This window comes from Protomyctophum parallelum (assembly GCF_964188405.1).
Source record: "Protomyctophum parallelum genome assembly, chromosome: 4".
In the NCBI taxonomy this organism is placed as follows: Eukaryota; Metazoa; Chordata; class Actinopteri; order Myctophiformes; family Myctophidae; genus Protomyctophum; species Protomyctophum parallelum.
In genome coordinates, this window is record NC_139700.1 from 40,144,051 (window position 1) to 40,164,805 (window position 20,755).

General features: G+C 44.0%; 1 protein-coding gene across 1 annotated transcript in view; it reads right to left on the reverse strand.

Moving 5' to 3' along the window:
• The window catches only part of LOC310857715 (DENN domain-containing protein 2A), a 65,498-nt gene continuing 44,743 nt past the window's right edge, over positions 1-20,755 (reverse strand). Inside the window, 11 exon segments of the mRNA XM_083763542.1 lie at positions 1-1,553; positions 2,345-2,431; positions 2,942-3,235; positions 6,524-6,632; positions 8,093-8,134; positions 9,785-9,962; positions 13,668-13,816; positions 14,142-14,282; positions 16,967-17,044; positions 17,587-17,656; positions 20,314-20,423. Of these exon segments, the coding sequence (XP_083619668.1) occupies positions 1,522-1,553; positions 2,345-2,431; positions 2,942-3,235; positions 6,524-6,632; positions 8,093-8,134; positions 9,785-9,962; positions 13,668-13,816; positions 14,142-14,282; positions 16,967-17,044; positions 17,587-17,656; positions 20,314-20,423 (1,290 nt within the window). The 3' untranslated portion in view covers positions 1-1,521.

Below are 20,755 nucleotides of genomic sequence, written 5' to 3' on the forward strand. Positions count from 1 at the left end.
TTAATTAAAAATCACTTTATTTATACAGTTTTATTGCATTCTCAATCAAGTTTTAGGCAAAAACTAGTGGTGTCTTTTAGAAGCACATTGATAAGGATTGGGCCTGACATACTTAAATGCTTTAGCACCTCCATTCTTCAGACCAAACTCTTAAGATCGATTCACACTTAGCGGCACGCTGGCGTTGCAACTTGCATGCCGTGAATAGCAGATCTACAAGCCCACAGCGTGTCACATTAATTCGTGACGAGTTGTGAGCTGAGCTCGTAGATCTGCTATTTACTGAGCACGAAACCAACACGCAACTACGTACAACTGAGGCTTTACAGAGCAACCCAAGAGAAGCGTGCATTCACACTGATACTGCTGTTAACCACTTCAACCCTAGCATCCCTATTCTGGACATGTCGTAATAAGGAAAATATTTAATATAAACGTATAAACGGCAGATCTACACGCTCACAAAGCGTCGCAATACAATGTGTTGTGAACTTGTAGATCAGCTGTTTTTCGTGTGTGTGTGTGTGTGTGTGTGAGGGGGGTGACAAAGATAGAACCCTGAGGGACCCCAGTTAACAAAGTATATATAGGGTTTAAGTGGCTAAGGCTCTCTACTTATCCATTCATTTCTTCAATGTCCTCACTTTTGGCATTCCCTCTCATTTTAGCGAAACGCACATACGTATCACAGTGGTACATATACCCGACAACCTAGAGTGGTCTACAAACAAGTTTGAATAGGACTCTGTTAAATAAAGCCTATTAAAAACTATACATTTCCTTTGCGCTTACTTGAGGAAGAGAGAAAAAGAGGTTACGTTTATCTAAAAGTATATAAATTAACTTAAAAAGCCTCCTGTTGAAGAAGAAGTTGTACTACAGTTTCTATGGAAAATACTTGGAATGTATTAAAGAGTATTTTACAAAAAAGTGGAACCTGTTGTTTGGCTGCATGGCAACATCTTCAGTGAAAGTTCTCATAGGGCCATTTTTCTGGGTAATTTTGTCAGTGACAGAAACAGAGAACATCGTTCCAGGTTCATCAGACTCATACCGTGCTATATACATTAATGTACACATTAGGGACTGACATAAACTATACAACAAATGCACGCTCCGCACAGTACGCAGGGCCACATGTCAGGATATGATGTGTAGCCATGACGAAGAAACGGCGGTTGTTTCTGTGGTGTCTTTGTTCCATGTGAGAGGAGTTGTTTGGTCCCAGTTGCATTTAAACCCCACGCAACCCTGATGGAATGCATCCAGAACGCTCCGCTAGCATCATCGCTGCATGGGAGCTAATCCACCTAAACACTGACCCCAAGTCCTTCCTGCTCACATACTGTAAGCACTCCAGTCCAGTTCCTTTTTAGGGGTTTTCTCGCTCAATGCGGTGTGCACGAATGCACACTCATCTTCACCTTTTAGACGTCCAGGTCAAGTGTAAGTCCTCTTCTTGCAGGGTACCATCCGCCCCATGCTTTTCATTCGCATGATTGGGGTCATTAGCCGAAAGAGTCATTTTTTGGACAGAAATTTCATCTTGTTTCCTGGAAATGAACACAAGAAAGTCATGGGTATCAAGTACGATTAAGACATGCTTACAGAAGAGCCAGTTAAACCGTATACTGTCTATTGTTACTATTTGGAACCATGCGTCACAGTCATCTACACATCACTTACAATCAAGCACTGAAAATAATGGATAAAATCAAATTAATAAAATGGCACCATTGCATAATTCTCAGGAAATACAACATGCTTTTTGACAGTTGTATTAACTTTTCATTCATCAAATTGATTTCTAAATGTGTTTGTGATCTTGCCCCAGCTGTACTCTGTCCTTATGTGACAAAGACAAGCACTAATAGTGTCACCACAAGGGGTTTGGTGAATTGCAAACCTCATGGACAAATAAATATTTAAATAAATAAATTGCGTGCCCAAAACCTGTCGGCAAGTGTAAGGATGTTGTTCAGTTGTTCTACATTGATGTGTATGTAATAAAGGGAATAATACAAATAATATATAACAATGTTGTTATCTAATGTGAGCTACATTAGTAAGTTCAAGGGTTATATAGGACTGGTCAGCAAACCCAGCCCTACACATGACATATTCATGGTGTCCTGTGTCTAACATGTGTCTCTCATTGACCAATGACCATTCTACACAGGCTATATACAATTCTATCTACTACTGACTAGAGACTAGAGAGCCTTTAATGGCCCTAAAATTGAATGCAATGATATACAGTATGATGAAAATCATATTATCAGCAGGCGACACCTTTGTGGGACAGAGCATCAATTAGGCTAATTATTTTAGGCATAACCCTTACCTAGTCCCTTGAGAAACTTGTTGACGCCTCGCTGTTCACTTCCAGGTAAAGAGTCCAGATACTCCTGTGCCCTCACCTCGAACAGACCTGCACACAACATACAATACACAGCTTACTAAACCTAGCCTGGCATGGCCAGACGAATATCACTGCATAGATATTAGTCTGGAATCTCTGTGTGGAACGAGCATTTCCAATGGATGAATAGAAATAAAAATGCCATTGGTGCCCCATATTCGCATACTGAGCAATGTTGTTGTTACTTTTATTAATGCCATACTTTGTCATACTACAACTACAGTGTCACGCAAAACACTGAGTACAAGTGTAGTCTACAAGCTTTGCATTGTGATGCGAAGCGTTCTTCAATCAGCAGAGAAAAAAACATTTAGCAACTTAAAATTTAGAGTGTTCCAATTTTAATGTTTAATGTTTAATATAATTAATAGTCTGTGTTTTTCTTAAAAAAACCCATTTCAGATGGGCGTCCAGGACCAAGACCAAATACATATCAATTAGGGGTCCTTGGCATGAAAAGGTTTGAGAACCACTTCTCTATAGGACCACCACCACGCATTGCCTCCCACCGCCACGCACCTCTGAGCCCCTGCTTGCGTAGCTCCCTCTCGTGGGTGAAGCCAGTGAACATCTGGGTCTCCATGAACACCTCCAGGAACCTCCGCAGTGACTTGGAGGTCACCGCCTTGCGGAAGGCTTCTCGCTGGAACGAGCAGGAAGGAGAGGAGGAGGAGGAGGGGACGGGAGAGGACGGTGAGGTGGTCGACTCGTCCTCTCGTTCTCCTCCGCCCATGAAGAGCGAGTAGTGGCCCACCATCTCCACGAAGAATCGCACGAAGGCCTCCGACACCACTGTGCTCATCGAGCAAAGGTCTGGGTTGGAAGGGATGGGTGAAAGAGTTACGGTTTTAGTTATGGCCCTGGGATTTTATATATATTTTTTAATATAACATTTGCTTATAAAGGAAAGTGTACATTATGACCGATTCGTACACCCCACAGATTATTACAACATATTACATACACTTTTTTGGGATTCAAAACCAGCAAAAGTAGATAAAATGGCAGATGTGACACGTCGGCAAAATGGACCATCAGTGCCTCGTATTGCTGCTGGTATTTCCATCATAGTGTAAAGACACTCCCAGTGAAGACAATTCAAAACATACTCAGGTTCAGCTTAAAACACCCTTATGGCAGGGGTTTTCACCCGGTGGTCCGTGAATGTACTGTATTTGTGTGATATCATATGAAGACATATCATCATTATCATTATCAGTAGTCATCTGAGGAGGCTTGTGCTTCGATTCCAAATATACTTTTTTAATGAATAAAATAAAATGTTGATCAATCTGTATGGTAGAGTAATACAATAATAACGTATACAATTGGGGTGGTTGTATTTAGTCTCCCTGCTCTTCAATTGAGACATTTAGATCGGGTCAAAGGTCATGTGATGTCTCACCTAGACACAGGATCTGACACAAATTTTGATTGTGTGCAACTGAAGAACAACAAAAACTAATCTTAATCCATATCCCCAGTCCACCCGACAAAACAGTGGCATCCTCCCCAGGTTGATTCAGGATGGTGGTCCCATGCAGTCAGTTGAGACCCTCTGGATTTATTATGTGTCTGCATCTGCAACACTAGAGGGGGCTATTGGTCCCTGCTGCAGTTCCAGTTTGTTCATATTTTTGGGGGGTTACCAATCAGGCCATATCTCAGACATTAAACAATGCATCCAATGCATCAACTTTGCTTTATAGCGTGTTTATCCATGAATGTGGATATGTATGCATCCACCCATCTTCAACCACTTATCCGTAGTCGGGTCAGGGGGGCAACAGCTCCACCAAAGAGCTCCAGAGCAACATTATAGGCTGCAATGTCAGGTCCCTTTTCGTTCAGTTTTGTTCCCATACCAGGGGCACATTCAATGCATTTTTGCATAGACAATACCCTTCTGGACTTTGGGTTAAAGGTTCTCCTCATAATATCTGGCAGTATTTTGTCACAAGCCAGAAATGTATACAAAAGTGTATAACCAAAAAATGAAAATCTTGTTCTGCTGCTTTTGCTTGTAAAATGTGCTATATTGATTTTGGCAACACAACATCTTTCTCAAATGACATAAATACTGTACATACCTAACATCTGATTGTATTGGTAGCCTTAGTTTACTCATATGTGAATTTAGATCTTGAAATGTAGCAAATTTGTTAAAGAAAATGCTTCAACTTAAGTGGTTGACACCCAGCACAATGAAACATACACATAGTACATTTAGCCAGAAGCTTATAGGTTTCATACATAAAAATGTCACAACCTACTGTGTAATGAAAGTGTAACGAAGGCTTTAACCTAGAGCTCCATATATGGAGACAACCTATAGCTCCATATATGGAGACAGACAACAGCGATATCCAGCGCTGGACATCAGACTAGTGTAGAAACCTCATATATGGGTATACACGCCTGGCACCGCCATGGTGATACGTATTCAGTTGACTGGCATCGTCATCATGCCACGCATCCATCTAGTGAACCATGAATAAGAAGAATCTAAAGAGGTTTAGGGAGCTAGCAGCATTTGCTATGCTCCTCACGAGAGACTCATTGTCTTCCGTACGAGTCAGGATATTTGGCCTTACAACCCAAATGTCCTCAGCGATATCTGGCTTTACAAACCGGATATCGTTGGCTTAGAGCCTTAGAGGTTTCTGCATCCCGGTTAAGTTTGGATCGGACACCACTGCAGTGGGCTCTAACAAGACAACCATTACTGGTTCGAGCTATCTTATAGAAAGGTAGAAAGGAAAAGCTTAAGATGAGTGACTGATGCTGAATAGGTTTAAGTATTGTAATTATGTATCCATTTTTGAACCCATTACAGCGGGAGTGAGTCATACAAAAAGTCGTTTCAGGGAAGCAATTAGTTGAAGTAGGCATCCAGCTGTGCTTCGAACGAGCATGATGGTTGAAGTAGGCATCCAGCTGTGCTTCGAACGAGCATGATGGAACACCTATTCAAAATTGAATGCTTCTGAAAATTATTCTGATTGTGATTCTGCTTGATCAATGGTCAAGTATGTTATTTCAGTATATTGACAGCTGAGCTTAATAACATAAGCACCTGCTGCTTGGTTTTGTTCTGTATCCAACAATGCAGCCCTGTCAAGGTTCACTTCTTAACAATGTCCCTCTAATCTCTCTAACCGACCCAGTGTGGGGTTGGAGTTGAGGTGGAGGGAGAGGGAGAGAAAGAAATAATTTTTCAGACGTCAAACAAGTGACGTCAAATAATTTCGTGGCCTTGTAACCACTCGTCATGAAAATCGCATTTCCATTCATGCTTGGTGCATGGTTATGGGACTACAGCATTGACAGACAACCTCTTCAGCCAATCAGCATAACAAAAAAGCAATGAATTGATTCATAGCTGTAATGATTTAATAATGCTTTATTCAGCTGACTATGTTTATTAATTTTGGTGGAATAATATTTGTGTTCTATAGACCTGTATTATTTAACGGGGTTAAAGTATTCTATCAATTCAAAACATTGAACAGGACCACATGTATGGATGTATGTATGCCTATGTAAATTAATGTATGTATAAACATTTTATTTTTAAATTTGATTGTTTGATCTTTGCACGAAATCTCACAACCCTATTTTTGTGAAATATGTAGAAATATGCTACAGTTTCACTAACACGGATTGTAGAAAGCAGATTTGATACATTGGACGTGATTATTGTGCATAAACAAAATGTCAAACAATATATTTGATAGAAGTTGGGGTATTAAGGGGTTAATTTACATTATTTAATTAACAAGGCATTACTCATAAATTACTCATAAATCAAATACATTGTAAATTCATTCATAAACACTGTAGAAAGCAAGTTTGATGCAACCATAAAACTCTATTTTGGGTGGATTTTTTATGTTTCGGGCATTAAGGGGTTTATAACAAAAGGCATGTATGCATGCTCAAGGGATATCACTGGGCACCCTCTTGAATTCTTAAGAGGTGACCCCAAGCTACAAGAATCAGTTGAGAAAAAACGTTATCTGACGAAACCATGTTCAGCCAAAATTTCCAGACTAAACAGTTTTGGACATAATATGAGGTTTCCAGCCGACGGTTCCTCACCATTAGGGATGATGTCTCCTTTGTCGTTGGCCAGCTCCCTGCGCTTGTCCAACACATGTTCCAGGGCGGCCTGCAGCTTATGAGGCAGAATGGAGTCTTCATCATCCAGCTGCAGATACACAGAGACAGACATTATGTCAACAATAAGGACACCGCAGTGCCTAAAGTATAGAGACTCCTGGTCCAATAAGGACACTGCAGTGCCCAATGTAGAGAGACTCCTGGTCCAATAAGGACACCGCAGTGCCCACAGTAGTGAGACTCCTGGTCCAATAAGGACACCGCAGTTCCCAAAGTATAGAGACTCCTGGTCCAATAAGGACACCGCAGTGCCCAAAGTATAGAGACTCCTGGTCCAATAAGGACACTGCAGTGCCCAAAGTATAGAGACTCCTGGTCCAATAAGGACACCGCAGTGCCCAAAGTATAGAGACTCCTGGTCCAATAAGGACACCGCAGTGCCCAAAGTATAGAGACTCCTGGTCCAATAAGGACACTGCAGTGCCCAAAGTATAGAGACTCCTGGTCCAATAAGGACACCGCAGTGCCCAAAGTATAGAGACTCCTGGTCCAATAAGGACACCGCAGTGCCCAAAGTATAGAGACTCCTGGTCCAATAAGGACACCGCAGTGCCCAAAGTATAGAGACTCCTGGTCCAATAAGGACACTGCAGTGCCCAAAGTATAGAGACTCCTGGTCCAATAAGGACACTGCAGTGCCCAAAGTATAGAGACTCCTGGTCCAATAAGGACACCGCAGTGCCCAAAGTATAGAGACTCCTGGTCCAATATTACTAGGTGAAAGTTGCTCTGGTAGATTAAGATTTGTACTGCACTTGAGTTAAAGTACTGGAGTACTTGCTTTAAATTTAAAGTATTCAAATAATTCAAAAGTATATGCTTTAAAGCTACAAATTACAAAGTACATTTCCTTTTTAATAGCACATTTTGACATCTTCAAAATATTGATATCCCTATGTCCCTGAACCCCACTTTGAGAACCACTGGTTTACAAGTTACGATATCTATTACATTACTATGTAGGGACCGTACAGTATAGTTATTATGTCTAGTACGTTAGGGACTATAGAGCGTCACAGTCCCGCCCCCTTTCATGACGATGCCAGGCCCAGGAAATAATTCCCAATGCATTTTTCCCAGACATTTCAAAAATGATTTATTTAAAGACGGTTACGCCGCGGACAAAGCCAACTCGAGTTGTGACAACACATGACAACAAACACAATATTTTGGACCAAACTAATAATTACAAAGAAGAAAAAGGAGAAAAAAAAGTGTAGTAACCTGCCGTTTTTTTCTTCTTTCTAATTATTTGTTCTGCCCCAAAAATTGTGTTTGTTGTCATGATTTGTCTCAACTCGAGTTAGCTTTGTACGAGGCTTAACAGGTCTTTAAATAAATACTTTTTGAAAAGTCTATGAGGAAAATGAACGGGCAATGATTTCCTGGGCCCTGGTAGGGGGCGGGACTGCGACGCTCTATTACGCTACTATGTAGGGAGTGTACAGTAGCCTATAGTTACTATGTAAGGAGCGTACAGTAGCCTACCTGTCGCAGGAAGCGGCTGTTGCCGAGGTCGACCACCAGGACCTGAGGGAAGAGCAGAGGGATAATGATGTCATTTCCTGAAGAGCAGAGGGAAAATAATGTCATTTCCTGGAACCATTGTTTGATGGAGGAAAGAGCCAGTGGCAAGAGTAGCATGTAGTGCTATGAAGCACGCGCGCACACACACACACACACACACACACACACACACACACACACACACACACACACACACACACACACACACACACACACCTTAGGACGGGGGATTTTATGAAGGCTATTTTGACCATTTTTGGCCATTTTTACCTCTAAGCTTGAAGCCGAAAATAGCTGATCTACAAGATGATCGTTTGAGCGAGTGATTCAAAGATCCAATCTTAAGCTTCCCGTTTTGTTCACAGGACGTTCGGGGCTGTCTGTCATGGTCATTTTCAAACGTTTTGGTATTAATATTGTCTGAGTAGAGCGGTGCGGAAGGAATCGCAAAGACAGCCTAAGAAGGAGACAGATGTGAAGTGATTGTTGACAGGACATTTGGCCCGGACAGTGTACTGTAGATATGTGGAACGTATGTCTTCCCAAACATGTCACACACAACCGCTTGTTACTACTAAGTTTAACCACTTAAACCCATATGGTTGACCGGAGTCCCTCAGGGCTCTATACTGGCATATTCTGATTCTGCTTTCACAGAAAATGTTCTGCAAAAATAGCACAATAATACGGATGCTGGGTTTTAAGTGGGTAAACGGTAGCCTGGTTAATAAACCAGACCGAATCAGCCGTTGGCAAAAAAAAATTGCCTACCGGCGGATTTCGGTCTGGAGAGGCTCAATTGTACGCCCATTTTCTACACACGAAAACGTGTGCGCCCAATAGGGACACGGTATGCAATATGGGCGGGCTTTGGTACAGTGACGTTCAATGCTTGAGACCTTTGACTGACAGTAGCTCTGACCAATTGCGTCAAAGAGAAAATGTTTCCCTGGAAATGAAATCCAAGCTGAGCCTCCCCAGACTAATATCCCGCGGATCCGTGCGATATTAGTCTGGTTTATTAACCAGGCTAGGTAAACGGCTCTGTCTGTCATTAATACCTGTTACTTTGGCATGTGATCCCCTGAGATGAAATGACGCGATATGTCGCGTCCGGGCAAGCACGATAATTTCAATAAAATCTGGTAGTAGTGTGCCATGGGCCATGGTTTTAAAATCTTAAATAATCTGATAAGAGAATATTAGCAGATTATCCTGTATGTGTGATCTTTTCTTAATCCTGTTATCTCAGCCCAGTTTTACTCCACAAACCTTATAAAGAAAATTCCGTCTCTGTCGCGTGGAAACACTTTTCAGGATTAAAATAAAAATACAGCAAAAGTGTCAGATCGACAAGCTAAAAATGTGTCGCTTTGCGCCGTAAAAACACGAAAAGTTTAAATATGAAGATAGGAGGTTTCTGCCCGTCAGTGCCAATTTATTATTTCCCTCGCAAAGATGTTTTCTCAAATCCTACTACAATACAAGCACACGCACGCACGTGCGCGCACGCACGTGCACGCACGCACGCGCGCGCACGCACGCACACACACACACACACACACACACACACACACACACACACACACACACACACACACACACACGCGCACACACACACGCGCACACACACAGGGGAGCATGAGGTGTCACCTCTTCAATGGGCAGTTCTTTGAGTCGTGGCAGAGAGCTGGAGAGCAGGCCCACGATGAACGGGGTGGGGGTGCAGACGATGTCAATCATGGAGGGTGGGAGGACGGGGATGTAGGTGTGCTGCCAGGTGAACGGGTACAGCAGGGCCACCACCGCGTGGCAGCACTGAGACAACGTACTGCAGAGAGAGAGAGACAAGGAGAGGCAGGGCGAGAGAGGGAGAGATCGGGACAGGGAGATGGGAGGGAGAGTGAAAGGGAAAGGTAGGGAGGGAGAGAGAGTGAGAAAGAGGGAGGGAGAGAGAGAGAGAGAGAGAGAGAGAGAGAGAGAGAGAGAGAGAGAGAGAGAAAGAGAGAGAGAGAGAGAGAGAGAGAGAGAAAGAGATTATGATTATTAACCACGCTTATTTTCGACTATATGACAAAATCGTTGTTGTTGTTGTTCCAGGGACTCCCAGAAGCAAAGATTTGAGTTAAAAATGTACGCTCTGAAAGAATATATATTCCAAATTTGCGCCACATTTTCACGATAAAAAAAAAAATAGCAGACCGAGTGCCGCGCTACGAGCTTGTCGATCTGCTATTTTTCAATAGCTAAAGTAGAACAGAATGCTTAAAACACCAAAAGGGGTTCCCGTACAGAAAGGGTTAAGACAATTCTACAAATGCCTTCTAAATCAGTAGTTCTGCTAAAATGGCACAGACGCTTTCCCGGTTTATACATTATTTATGTCTTTCAAAGTACTTTCATAATACTGGGATGAGAATTTCAATCCAAATGCATTCCCATGTTACACCACAAGATGGCGGTAAAAGATTCCTCGACAACAGTCGAGGTCCATGCATCCCACCCATTACCAAATCTTGGAACATTATGAGAACAATTAATTTGCGTCTGCTTTGCTCTTGGAAAGCAGGGCTCACTGTGCAGAAGAATGTCTACAGGCATCTTTTTAAAAGGCACGTGATGTAACACTTATAAAAAGTATATAGCTGCGGCAAACACACTCGCCCCACACCGTTAACTTAATGCCTCCCGTGTGTGCGCCTGGTTTCAGTTAATTCATTCAAAACGTGATTGGAGAGGCCAAGTTTCCACTCCACGGTTGGAGAATGTGCAGCCACTCTGCACAATCTGTTGATATGCTTCAGTCGAGAGAAAAAAAAGAAAGAAAATGTTTTCGGAATCAGCTTTTTCAACAGGGGTAAATAGAAACACAAGGGAGATCAGAGACAAAAAATGTGTTCTGAGAGAAAAGCATAATTCATGCGTTTTCTAAATTGCCGAAAATAGACAAGCTACAATTTACAATAGGCCTTTAGCAGATGCTCTTTTCCAGAGCCGATTTACAAGGTAAACAGTAAAATACATAGACATCAAATACATAGACATAATGCCTCAGTAATTAGATCACAGGTAAACCGAGACCCTAGCATCAGTCTAACATTTAGACTGATGCTATACTGTAGGTTATTGGTTGTTTAAACTCTAAATTGAGTCAATTGAAACTACAGTAGGTTATATAAACTATAGGATAGTGGTTTTCACCAGTGGTCCGGAGACCACCACTGGTCCTTGTGGGGGTTCCAGGTGGTCACCTGCTAAATAATGGAAGACTTGGTAACCAAATATATAGATCTTTAAACTCTTGAGCGTGTAAAAGGTTTTGCTCTCGTGAGTTGAATTGTTACACTTCTACGTTACTTATTTTACTATAAGTCTACACAATTAGAGAATGCAGAATAATTGTTATCTTATCCAACGGTAAAAAGGTCTTATCAAACGACAACAAAATAGTATTGGGTCTGAGAGGCTAAATCTCATGGTGGTCTGTGGCTCAAATGGCAAATAAATAATGGTCCTTATATGAAAGGGTTGAAAACCCACTGCTATAGGATACCAGGTAAAGATGAATATAAATTATTATTATTATTATTTTTTGGCTTTTGTGCCTTTATTGATAGTTACAGTGAAGACAAACAGGAAAGAGGGAGTGAGAGAAGAGGAGAGACACGCAGCAAAGGTCGTCATGAACGGGACTCGGACACACGACTCACTGTCAGGCCAGAGCCTATATGTGGCATGGGCCTGGACCACTAGGCCAGCGGACGCCCCTAAATTATACATTTTAACCTTTAGATATAGGCTATAGGCTAGGCTAGGCGCTACAAGCTCACACCACTCACACAAAGGCTATTTTCCACGTGACACTGCCGTACGACAAAGTATAAATGGGCCTTATTAACTCAAATCAAGATGGGTGGTGTTTTTTCTAAATCGGGATGCAATAACCGTTTCCGCAGAGGCTGCGAGCTGAACCAGGTGCGCCTCCTCGGTAGTAAATAAATGAAAGAAAGATCATCAAATTACACTTCCTGCCCCTGACTGTGGTAATTAATACCAGCGTAGAGAGTTTAAAAGTTTTCAGTGCGTCGCGTGGGTGCGATGCCGTCAGCCCACGCGCACACATGTCAGCTCTGGAGCAGGCTCCGAAAAAGGCCCTAATTTCATCTCTCGCTCTCGCTCTCTCTGGCATCTGTGACAACTTTCCAGAGAAAGAAATGATTGTTCCCTGGGATACTGTATAACACAACAGCATTCCTTCCTTTAATACACGCTCCATCTCCTCCAATAGTCAAACGTGTGTCTATCTGTCTGCCTGTTGTACTGGAAGAACTAGAAGACCTTCGGCTAAGCCGTACGGACGTAATCATGAACCACAGCCTCCAACCAACATAGCATACAGCACAAATCAGTTTCTGAACACATAGTTGAGAATAAAGAAATTAATGTCTGCGACCCTGGCCCTTTATAGTTTACTATGGTTTATAGATGTGGATGTGAGAGGAATGCACCTTAATTCCCTATTTCCATGACCATTGAGGCCTTTTCAGGCGTGAAGCGACTGGCGCGCCTTGGTAATTAAATTTCAATGAGAGGCGGGTGATAATTTTGGATGTGCAGAGAAGTTTAGGGGCATTGATGCAAGCAAGTGTGGTCCCGTGAAATTGTCGCATGTTCATTTGTGCAAGTGCCCACGGGCAACTAGACCTGGTTTGTGGTGCGCTTTTCCCCCCCTGCTGCGCGTTCCACGGCCCTCGTGAGCAGACGCTTCGCTGATCCAGGTGAGAACGCCTACGTCACCCGCTCCCCGTCTGAAACAACTTTTATGTGATAAATACTCAAATGTCATGCCCCAAAATGGGGTCGCCATGGTTCAAAGCGATAAAAAAATTCCTTCCCACCACAACGGAGACCAGGGTTGGCCCGGGTGTTCCAGCAAACACAATTACCCGTGGGAAGCCGGGCAGGGAGTCACCGCACAAGCAACTACTACAGGTTGCTTTGGGCCAGGGTGCCTATTGAGCATGTGGAACTGGGAGGAACAGAGTGTTCCTCCACACGCATCATTACATCCACATGTATCAGAGGGGACAGGTCATATAATTTTTATCCCACGATTTTGCAACCCAATTGTTTCACCCAGTGTCAATTATCTAATGTAATCCAGGGCGCTACACTTCCTCTGCCAACCTGGGGGGGGGGGGGGGGGCAGCGGACTGACCTCCTGCTTCCTTCTATGCATGAGGAGTCCAAGCTGCTTCTTTTCACCTGACAGGGGTGAGTTTCCCCGGCCGGACGTAGCGCGTGGAAGGAACACGTTATTTCGACCAGTTCCTTTCCCCTCCATCAGGCTGACCAGGGGGGAGGTAGTTTAGAGACCCTTTCAACCAACCCCGCCTCGGGTATGGGCACCTACTGCCTGCTTATAGTGACAAAGCATTGCTCAGCACTAGTGACACTGAAATTGGGAATAAATTGGGAGTAAAAACAGGGGAGTTATGTACAGATAAACCGAACGGACAGTGGTTTTGAAACGTACCTGAGTTTGTCGGCAGTGAAGATGACTCTCCGCTCCAGCAGCAAGGAGGCGAACACCCTCAGGAGCAGACGCAGACTCAGAGAGGAGAACAGACACTCAAAGTCCACGTGCTCCAGACGAGAGTCAGACGGCCGACACAACTCTATCACCTGGAGACACACATGGATTAATTAGATATCTCCTGTGTTAAACCCATTTTGGGCGGGAACCCCTTTTGGTGTTGCATTATGTAATGCTTTAGATATTGAAAAATAGCAGATCTACAAGCTCATAGTGCGCCACCGAGTGGCGCGCTACGAGCTTGTAGGTCTGCTATTTTTGAAGAATCGTGAAAAGTGACATGAAAGTGTTTGAGAACGACTGACATAGAAAAACATAGCTTTTTCAAGAAAATAGTCAAGATTTAGAAGATATTTGCACAGATTTTTCTTGTGGATGAAATGGCCTCCTGACAATACGTTTTGTTCTTCTCACCTCCGTCCCGGAGCCAGGCAGGAAGTTCTTGACCGTGATGGTTCTCCCCGGAGCGGGGAACGGAGCCTCCATGATGCCCCTCATGAAGGGCTGCACCAGGGCAGGAGAGATGGCCCTCCTCTTCTCCACCTCGTCCAGGATCTGAAACATCCATACAACATTAGCCTGCTGTGTGATCCTATATTTGGGCAAACTTTCCAAATATCGAAAATGTTCACACTTTTCACTTCACTCAACTTTTTTTTTTTCACGATTCCTTGTTCAACAAAGTATATTTGCTTCAAGGGGTAAATTGGTGTGATATTATTATCAGATTAATTGATTATGAAGGACCACAATGGAAACAATGCATAGTGCTTTCTTGGTCTTAGCAGACCTTGTATTGAACTGTAATTTTCCTGTTAAAAGTATTCAATCCATCCATCCACACACACAAACAAACAAACGACTACACTTCAATATACAATACACTGCATAGCCCATGTATGGGCGGTTGGGCGATATGCCAATTTTTTTCAATCGCCAATCGTCTGACCAAAAATCGGCGATTGACGATGTATTCGTGTCATAAAAGTAAAGTGAGAACAGCTCACTGCAGGTCGCAAAAAAGCCAGATCTACAAGCTCTCAAGGCGCCGCGTCCTGCCTGTTTTTGCCGCTCCGTTCGCTAGGCATTGAGAGCTTGTAGATCAGTCTGTTTCTGCAGCGCAGCCAGGGTAACTTGCTCCCTTGCCTCCCCGCACCGGTCCATCGGAGGCTCGGAGCGGAGCCCACAAGCTGCTGCGGCCGGGCTGATCCACAGGCTCTCAAGGCATCGCGTCCTGCCTGTTTTTGCAGTGCCGTTCGCTACGCGTTGAGAGCTTGTAGATCTGTCTATTTTTTAGGTGGAGATGAAGTTCAATCAGTGGGTTGCACCAGTAGGGGCTACACGCTAAGCTAACGAATGATCCCCGAGCCTATACAGTGGAGAAGTCTTGCCTCCCCGCACCGGCGTCGGAGGCTCAGAGGGGCGCCCACATGCTGCTGCTGATCCACAGGCTCTCAACGCGTCCTGCCTGTTTCTGCAGCACCGTTCGCTACACGTTGAGAGCTTGTAGATCTGTCTATTTTTGCAGCGCTGGTGTCGGGGTTTGTTCACGTTGTCAATAAAAAAATAACTTGGATTACAGGCGGAGATGAAGTTCAGTGTGTTGAATCAGTAGCTACACGCTAAGCTATAAGCCTATACTAACACTAGCAGCCTGTTTTTAATTTTTTCCCCCCCGACTTCACGGGTGGCGCATTGGGATTGTGATGAGACACGAGACAGCAGTGTGCATTCTGTTGTGACTGTATATTATTAAACTGCATGGGTCTGGACTCCGGAGCTTAAACAACATGTAGGCTACAGCCTCCCTCGGCTCCCAGCCTTTACTCTGGCAGGCGGCTGCCGTAAGTGCCGTTCCCCGATGCTGCTGACTGCTGAGTGCGGGGACTGTGGGAGCATACCGTTATAACGGGAGGAGGGGATTTCCACCCGGCCGCTTGCTGGCCCAAACTGATTCACATGTTGCTCACACTTTACAGGTTAATTGGGCTAAATCGTCCCGAAAAATCGCCTAATAAAAATATTCGGCGATTGGATTCGTATATTCGCGATTGACGATGTATTCGTATCGTCACCCAAACCCTAGTGTTTTTTTTGCTTTCACCTTTATTTTTATTTTTAATGGAGGGACAGGAAATGGGGAGATAGATGGGGGGGGTGACATGCAGTAAAGGCCGTCGGGATCGAGAGTCGAACCCGCGGCACACTACCCGACTGCATTACCAGCCAAGGTGCCTGGACCGCTGAGCCACGGCCCAGGCTATGTGAGTGTTTACACATGTAGACTACAGATGCACATACTGTACATACATAGCAGCACACATTGACACGTGTGTAAATCAGGCAGAGTCATTACAGGGAGCGTGTTCCCATGCAGCCACCACCACATCAGCTGCACTTCACATGTGGAGCCATGACTCCCGCTCTGAGGGAACGCACTCATCATGGCTGCATAGGGTGGTCCCACTGGGTATAGCTTTATGTGGTGTGTGCATGCATGCGTGTGTGAGCGTGCGTGTGTGCGTGTTGGGGGGAGGGGGGTGGTGCCACCACGGTTTACTAATTACTGAAATTTAATCTTTGCAATCTTTGCAGTACTCGGGCCCTAGCAAAAGTAGCATAACGTTTGGAGCTTGTGGATCAATTAAGAACTTATGCTTTTTTGTGACACTGTGTAGTATATGATCAACCGGGGCGTTAATTTATGAAAAAAACAAAAAAAACAATGTTAGAATAATATGGAGATAAGGGGTTTTCAGACTGTTCTTCATGCATGTATTGATAGTCCACACTCCACAGTGTACAGAGACAGGAAACAGAGAGTCAGGGAGTGACATGCAGCAAAGCTCCAACAAGCTCAGGAATCGAATCGGGGACCCCAAATAAATCTTATTTTCTATCAATTACACCCCCCCATGAATGATAATAATTTGATAACCTGGTGGGTGGTCAGTAGGAGACTCTGTTGTTCATCAAATTATTTTCTTAGGAATTGTGGCAAAAACAAACAAACAAACAAACAAAATCCATGAATTCAAGGCTTCATGGGGTGTGCAATTGATAGAAGTCCTTTTTAGGGTGATGAGCAACGGTCCTCAGTGGATCTTTGCTGCTTTCTCTCTCTGTTTTCTAAAGGCACCGGCATATGTGTGTGTGTGTGTGTGTGTGTGTGTGTGTGTGTGTGTGTGTGCATGCGTGTGCGTGTGCACGCACGTGGGTGTGTGTGTGTGTGTGTGTACCTTAGAGAAGAGGTCGAAGCAACCCAGTCTGCTAACGATGCAGTATACTTCAGGAAGCCTGCGGCCCTTCCCGCTGGGCTGTGAAGCACACAGAAAGACAACACACACATATCACTAGACGCCACGGCCCACACTAAATACTCAAAGGTTGTATTGGCAGTGAAAAGGCAGAAGAGAAAAATGGTGAAATCAGCTGGAGCATGTGCAGGTGTGGTTGAGGTATGAAGGTCACTTTGGCCTAATTAGGGCTTATCTTTTTGAGGGACTGAGGAGGCACAGCGGCCATTGGCTTCATGAAACAATTCCCTGTCCTGGTCCTCGCTAATGTTGATTATTACCAATTATATGAAGATAAGGTTGAAAACAGGTGAAATGCTCCTTTAAGGTGCAGCTAAAGAATCTGAATATGGCACGTAAAATACAAAATAAAAGTAAATATACACATTTGTTAGCGTAATAGCGACATCTTAACAACTTAGATACACCGCACAAAGCAAAAGCATAAAAGTGATTGAATAGGGTTGTAAACCCTTAAGGTCTCATAATATATGAATCATCAGAGAGGGAACGTCCCGTTTTATTTGGACACACAGCAGTGGAGGACATTATTGACAGCCTACCAGTAAACGTCGGCAGTAGCCAAACCTCCTGCTTCCATCCTCGCCGGTCAGCACAAACGAGAACGTCTCGCTAGGAAAGGAGACAGTTCAGACAGATTGGAAAGTGTTGTGAGTCATAAAAATACAAAATCTGCTAACACATGCAGTGTGGGCTGCATGCAGAAAACCACTCAATTCTGGCATGAATGTGGCCAGCTGACTTAGGGGTTAGATGCGCAACAGTTCAGTACTTGCGCTAGCAGAGCGCGCAAGTACTGCGATCGGCTGGGTATGTGTATGTATGTATGTCGGTGTACTCCACCGGCCAATAAGGGACCACTGTTCCTGATGACGTACATTTCAAGGTTGGTATAAGGTCAATAGGGTGTGTGTATGTATGTATGTATGTACGGATAAAAAATCACACCCGTGTGAAGTGAGGGGCTCATGTTTATTAGGTGATGTAATGGTGATGTAAAACAAACGGTGCAAACACAAACATTAAATGCCATGAACAATAAAGAGACAATATGACGTAAATGGCACATTATGAGGTACATTTTCCCATCATTGTCAATGGCGTTTACAAAACAAACATTGAACTGTGTATAGGAGGGGCTAGCGCCTGTGTATATAGGGCTACCGCCCCTCGAAAATGGGAGAGGTTAAAAAAGGCAAAAGGTATGCTCTACTACTGCACGTGGCCTAAAACGCAGCCCTACTAGGTCGCAGATAGTCGCAGCCCTACAAGGTGTTGTTTAAAACCAACCATGAGCACATGCTTGAAAAGGACATGGCCCCAGGGCAGGATTAGTGCGCACGTAATTCACACAAAGGCCCTTCAGTTGTACCTGACAGGTGCTCATTGACCAGTGTCGGCCTTGTGTCGGCCCTATGACGACCGGGGGAGTGTGTCAGGCGCTTCAGCGGTTTGGTGTGTGTGTGTGTGTGTGTGTGTGTGTGTGTTTGTGTCTGTGTGTGTATGTGTGTGCGTGTGTGTGTGTGTGTGTACACGTGGAGTGCGCGCGTGTGAGGACTAGCTTTGGCGTTGTGCTAACAGCATTCCGCTGGTCGCTCACCCTTCAAACATTTACCACAAGCTAATTATTACCTGTCACCTCTCAAGATACACATCATCCTTTTCCCGGAACAATGGTTTCCTTTGAGAGGCTTGAACGGGCCGTATCTGGTAGCCAAAGCCAATTTCAAACAAACCTACAAGGACGGGATCAAGTAAACCAGGTGTAGGGGCTGCGACAGGACACTGGAATCCCTCCTTGTAATAATCATTCGTCATTGTCAGTGTCATATATACAGGTAGGGTAAAAGCAGCACGTTTAATGAGGTCATTTGCGAGGTGTATACTTACTGTATAAACAGGCTGTTTGTAGGGTAGTTATTAGGATGTCTAGCGGATGAAGCTAACCAACGGATGTCAACTTCACTACTTTTGGTGTGTTCCTGTGAGACCGTCCCAATCGAGGCTCCAGTCACGATTTCGGGGCAGCGGTGGCCTTTATAGAACCCCTGGGTTAGGGATGCAGCGATCGACATCTTTCACTTCTTTGATCCGATACTGATATGTCGGATATGACATCATCGATTCGATACCGATATCCGATACCGATAACGATCCGATACAGCACACATTTAAGTCTCTCTATGCTGTGTGTTGCTGCCGCATGCTGCCTGCTGGCTAGCTGCTGTTGCAACTACGTAGCAAACACTTATGATCACTTGGCCTCTGCATGCTGGATCTGCTGGATAAGAAGTGTGGTGGAATGGAATGCTTGGATCAGAGCATTGATCGGTCAAATTTTGGCTGCAGTCCGATCCAATCTACGTTTTTTTGGCTGCAGATATCTGGCCGATATCCGATCTGATCGCTGCATCCCTATACTTTCCGATTGCCCTTACTGGCAAGACAAATGTGGCTGGGGAAGTGAATGGCCACCACTTACCCCTCCCCCAACACCGCTGAAGTGCCCTTGAGCAAGATAGGTATACCGAACCCCCAACTGCTCCAGTGGAGCTGCTCAGTACAATTATGTGATTCTACTGGTCAGTTCCCAGGTTTTAATGTGTATACGTGTCTGTGTGCTCCAATTTAGATGACTGATTATGGATGTTTTGACACATAATAAGTTCAAATGTACTAAATCAAATCAAAAGATGCACATACATTTTCATTTAACCATTTAAGTCCTATTCAAAAACGTGAAAAAACAAAAAAACTGTGTGTACAAGCACACAACATGACACGTTAATATAATTAGACCTATTTCATCTCACAGCGGAAATTCAGTTTTCAGCTTCACTCAGCTGAGTGCTTCTCACGGGGGAGCAGTACGTTAGGTCTTGCTCAGGGACACTTTGACACATTGCCGGGGCCAGTGTTGTGAGCTTGTACATCTGCTATTTTAGATTTATTTATTTATTTATTTAGGGGCGCTAGCCGGTCCAATGCATGGATGTTGAAAGTGCATGTTATTGCCAGCCAAGTCTATGGACTTTAAATGTTTGCTTAGAGCACTAATTTGCAATGTGAGACATCATGTGGGCAATATAAATACATACTGGTTTATTTTTATACAATAAAACACTGCATTCATGTCTCGTAACATATAGTGGCAGTGAATCTGCAATCGTGTGGCAGACACAGTTGGGCGCCCCTCACTTCACACAAGTGTGATTTTGTGTGACCAATGTCGTCAAAAAAGCCAAACGGAAACATGGGCGTGACTGTACCTGGGGAAGTTGTCGACAGGCGCCCAGTCTTTGGCATCGGGGAAGCAAAACTGAGGAATCACCTTCAACTGGTCCTCCGTTTCCCGCATGAACTTAAAGCTTCTCTCCAGCTAGGTGACAAATAGAGAACATTAGATTTAGTTGATTCACTTTATCCTAATGATGTCTAAAAGCAGCAGCACAAAACAGGAGGTGTTTACAGCAAGGAGCGTTTCCCACGATCAGACCCTATAAATAAATAGCCTGGACACCTCAGCAATCTGTCGGGCTGAATCTCATTATACAAATGTCTATTAGTCTGCCTGGATAACAAATACACACACATGCACGCATGCGCACACACATGCGCATGCGCACACGCACACTTCAAATACAACTGAATAATACATATTTCATATACGACACACTCCATTTTATGTATTCTGAACAATATCTGACTGTG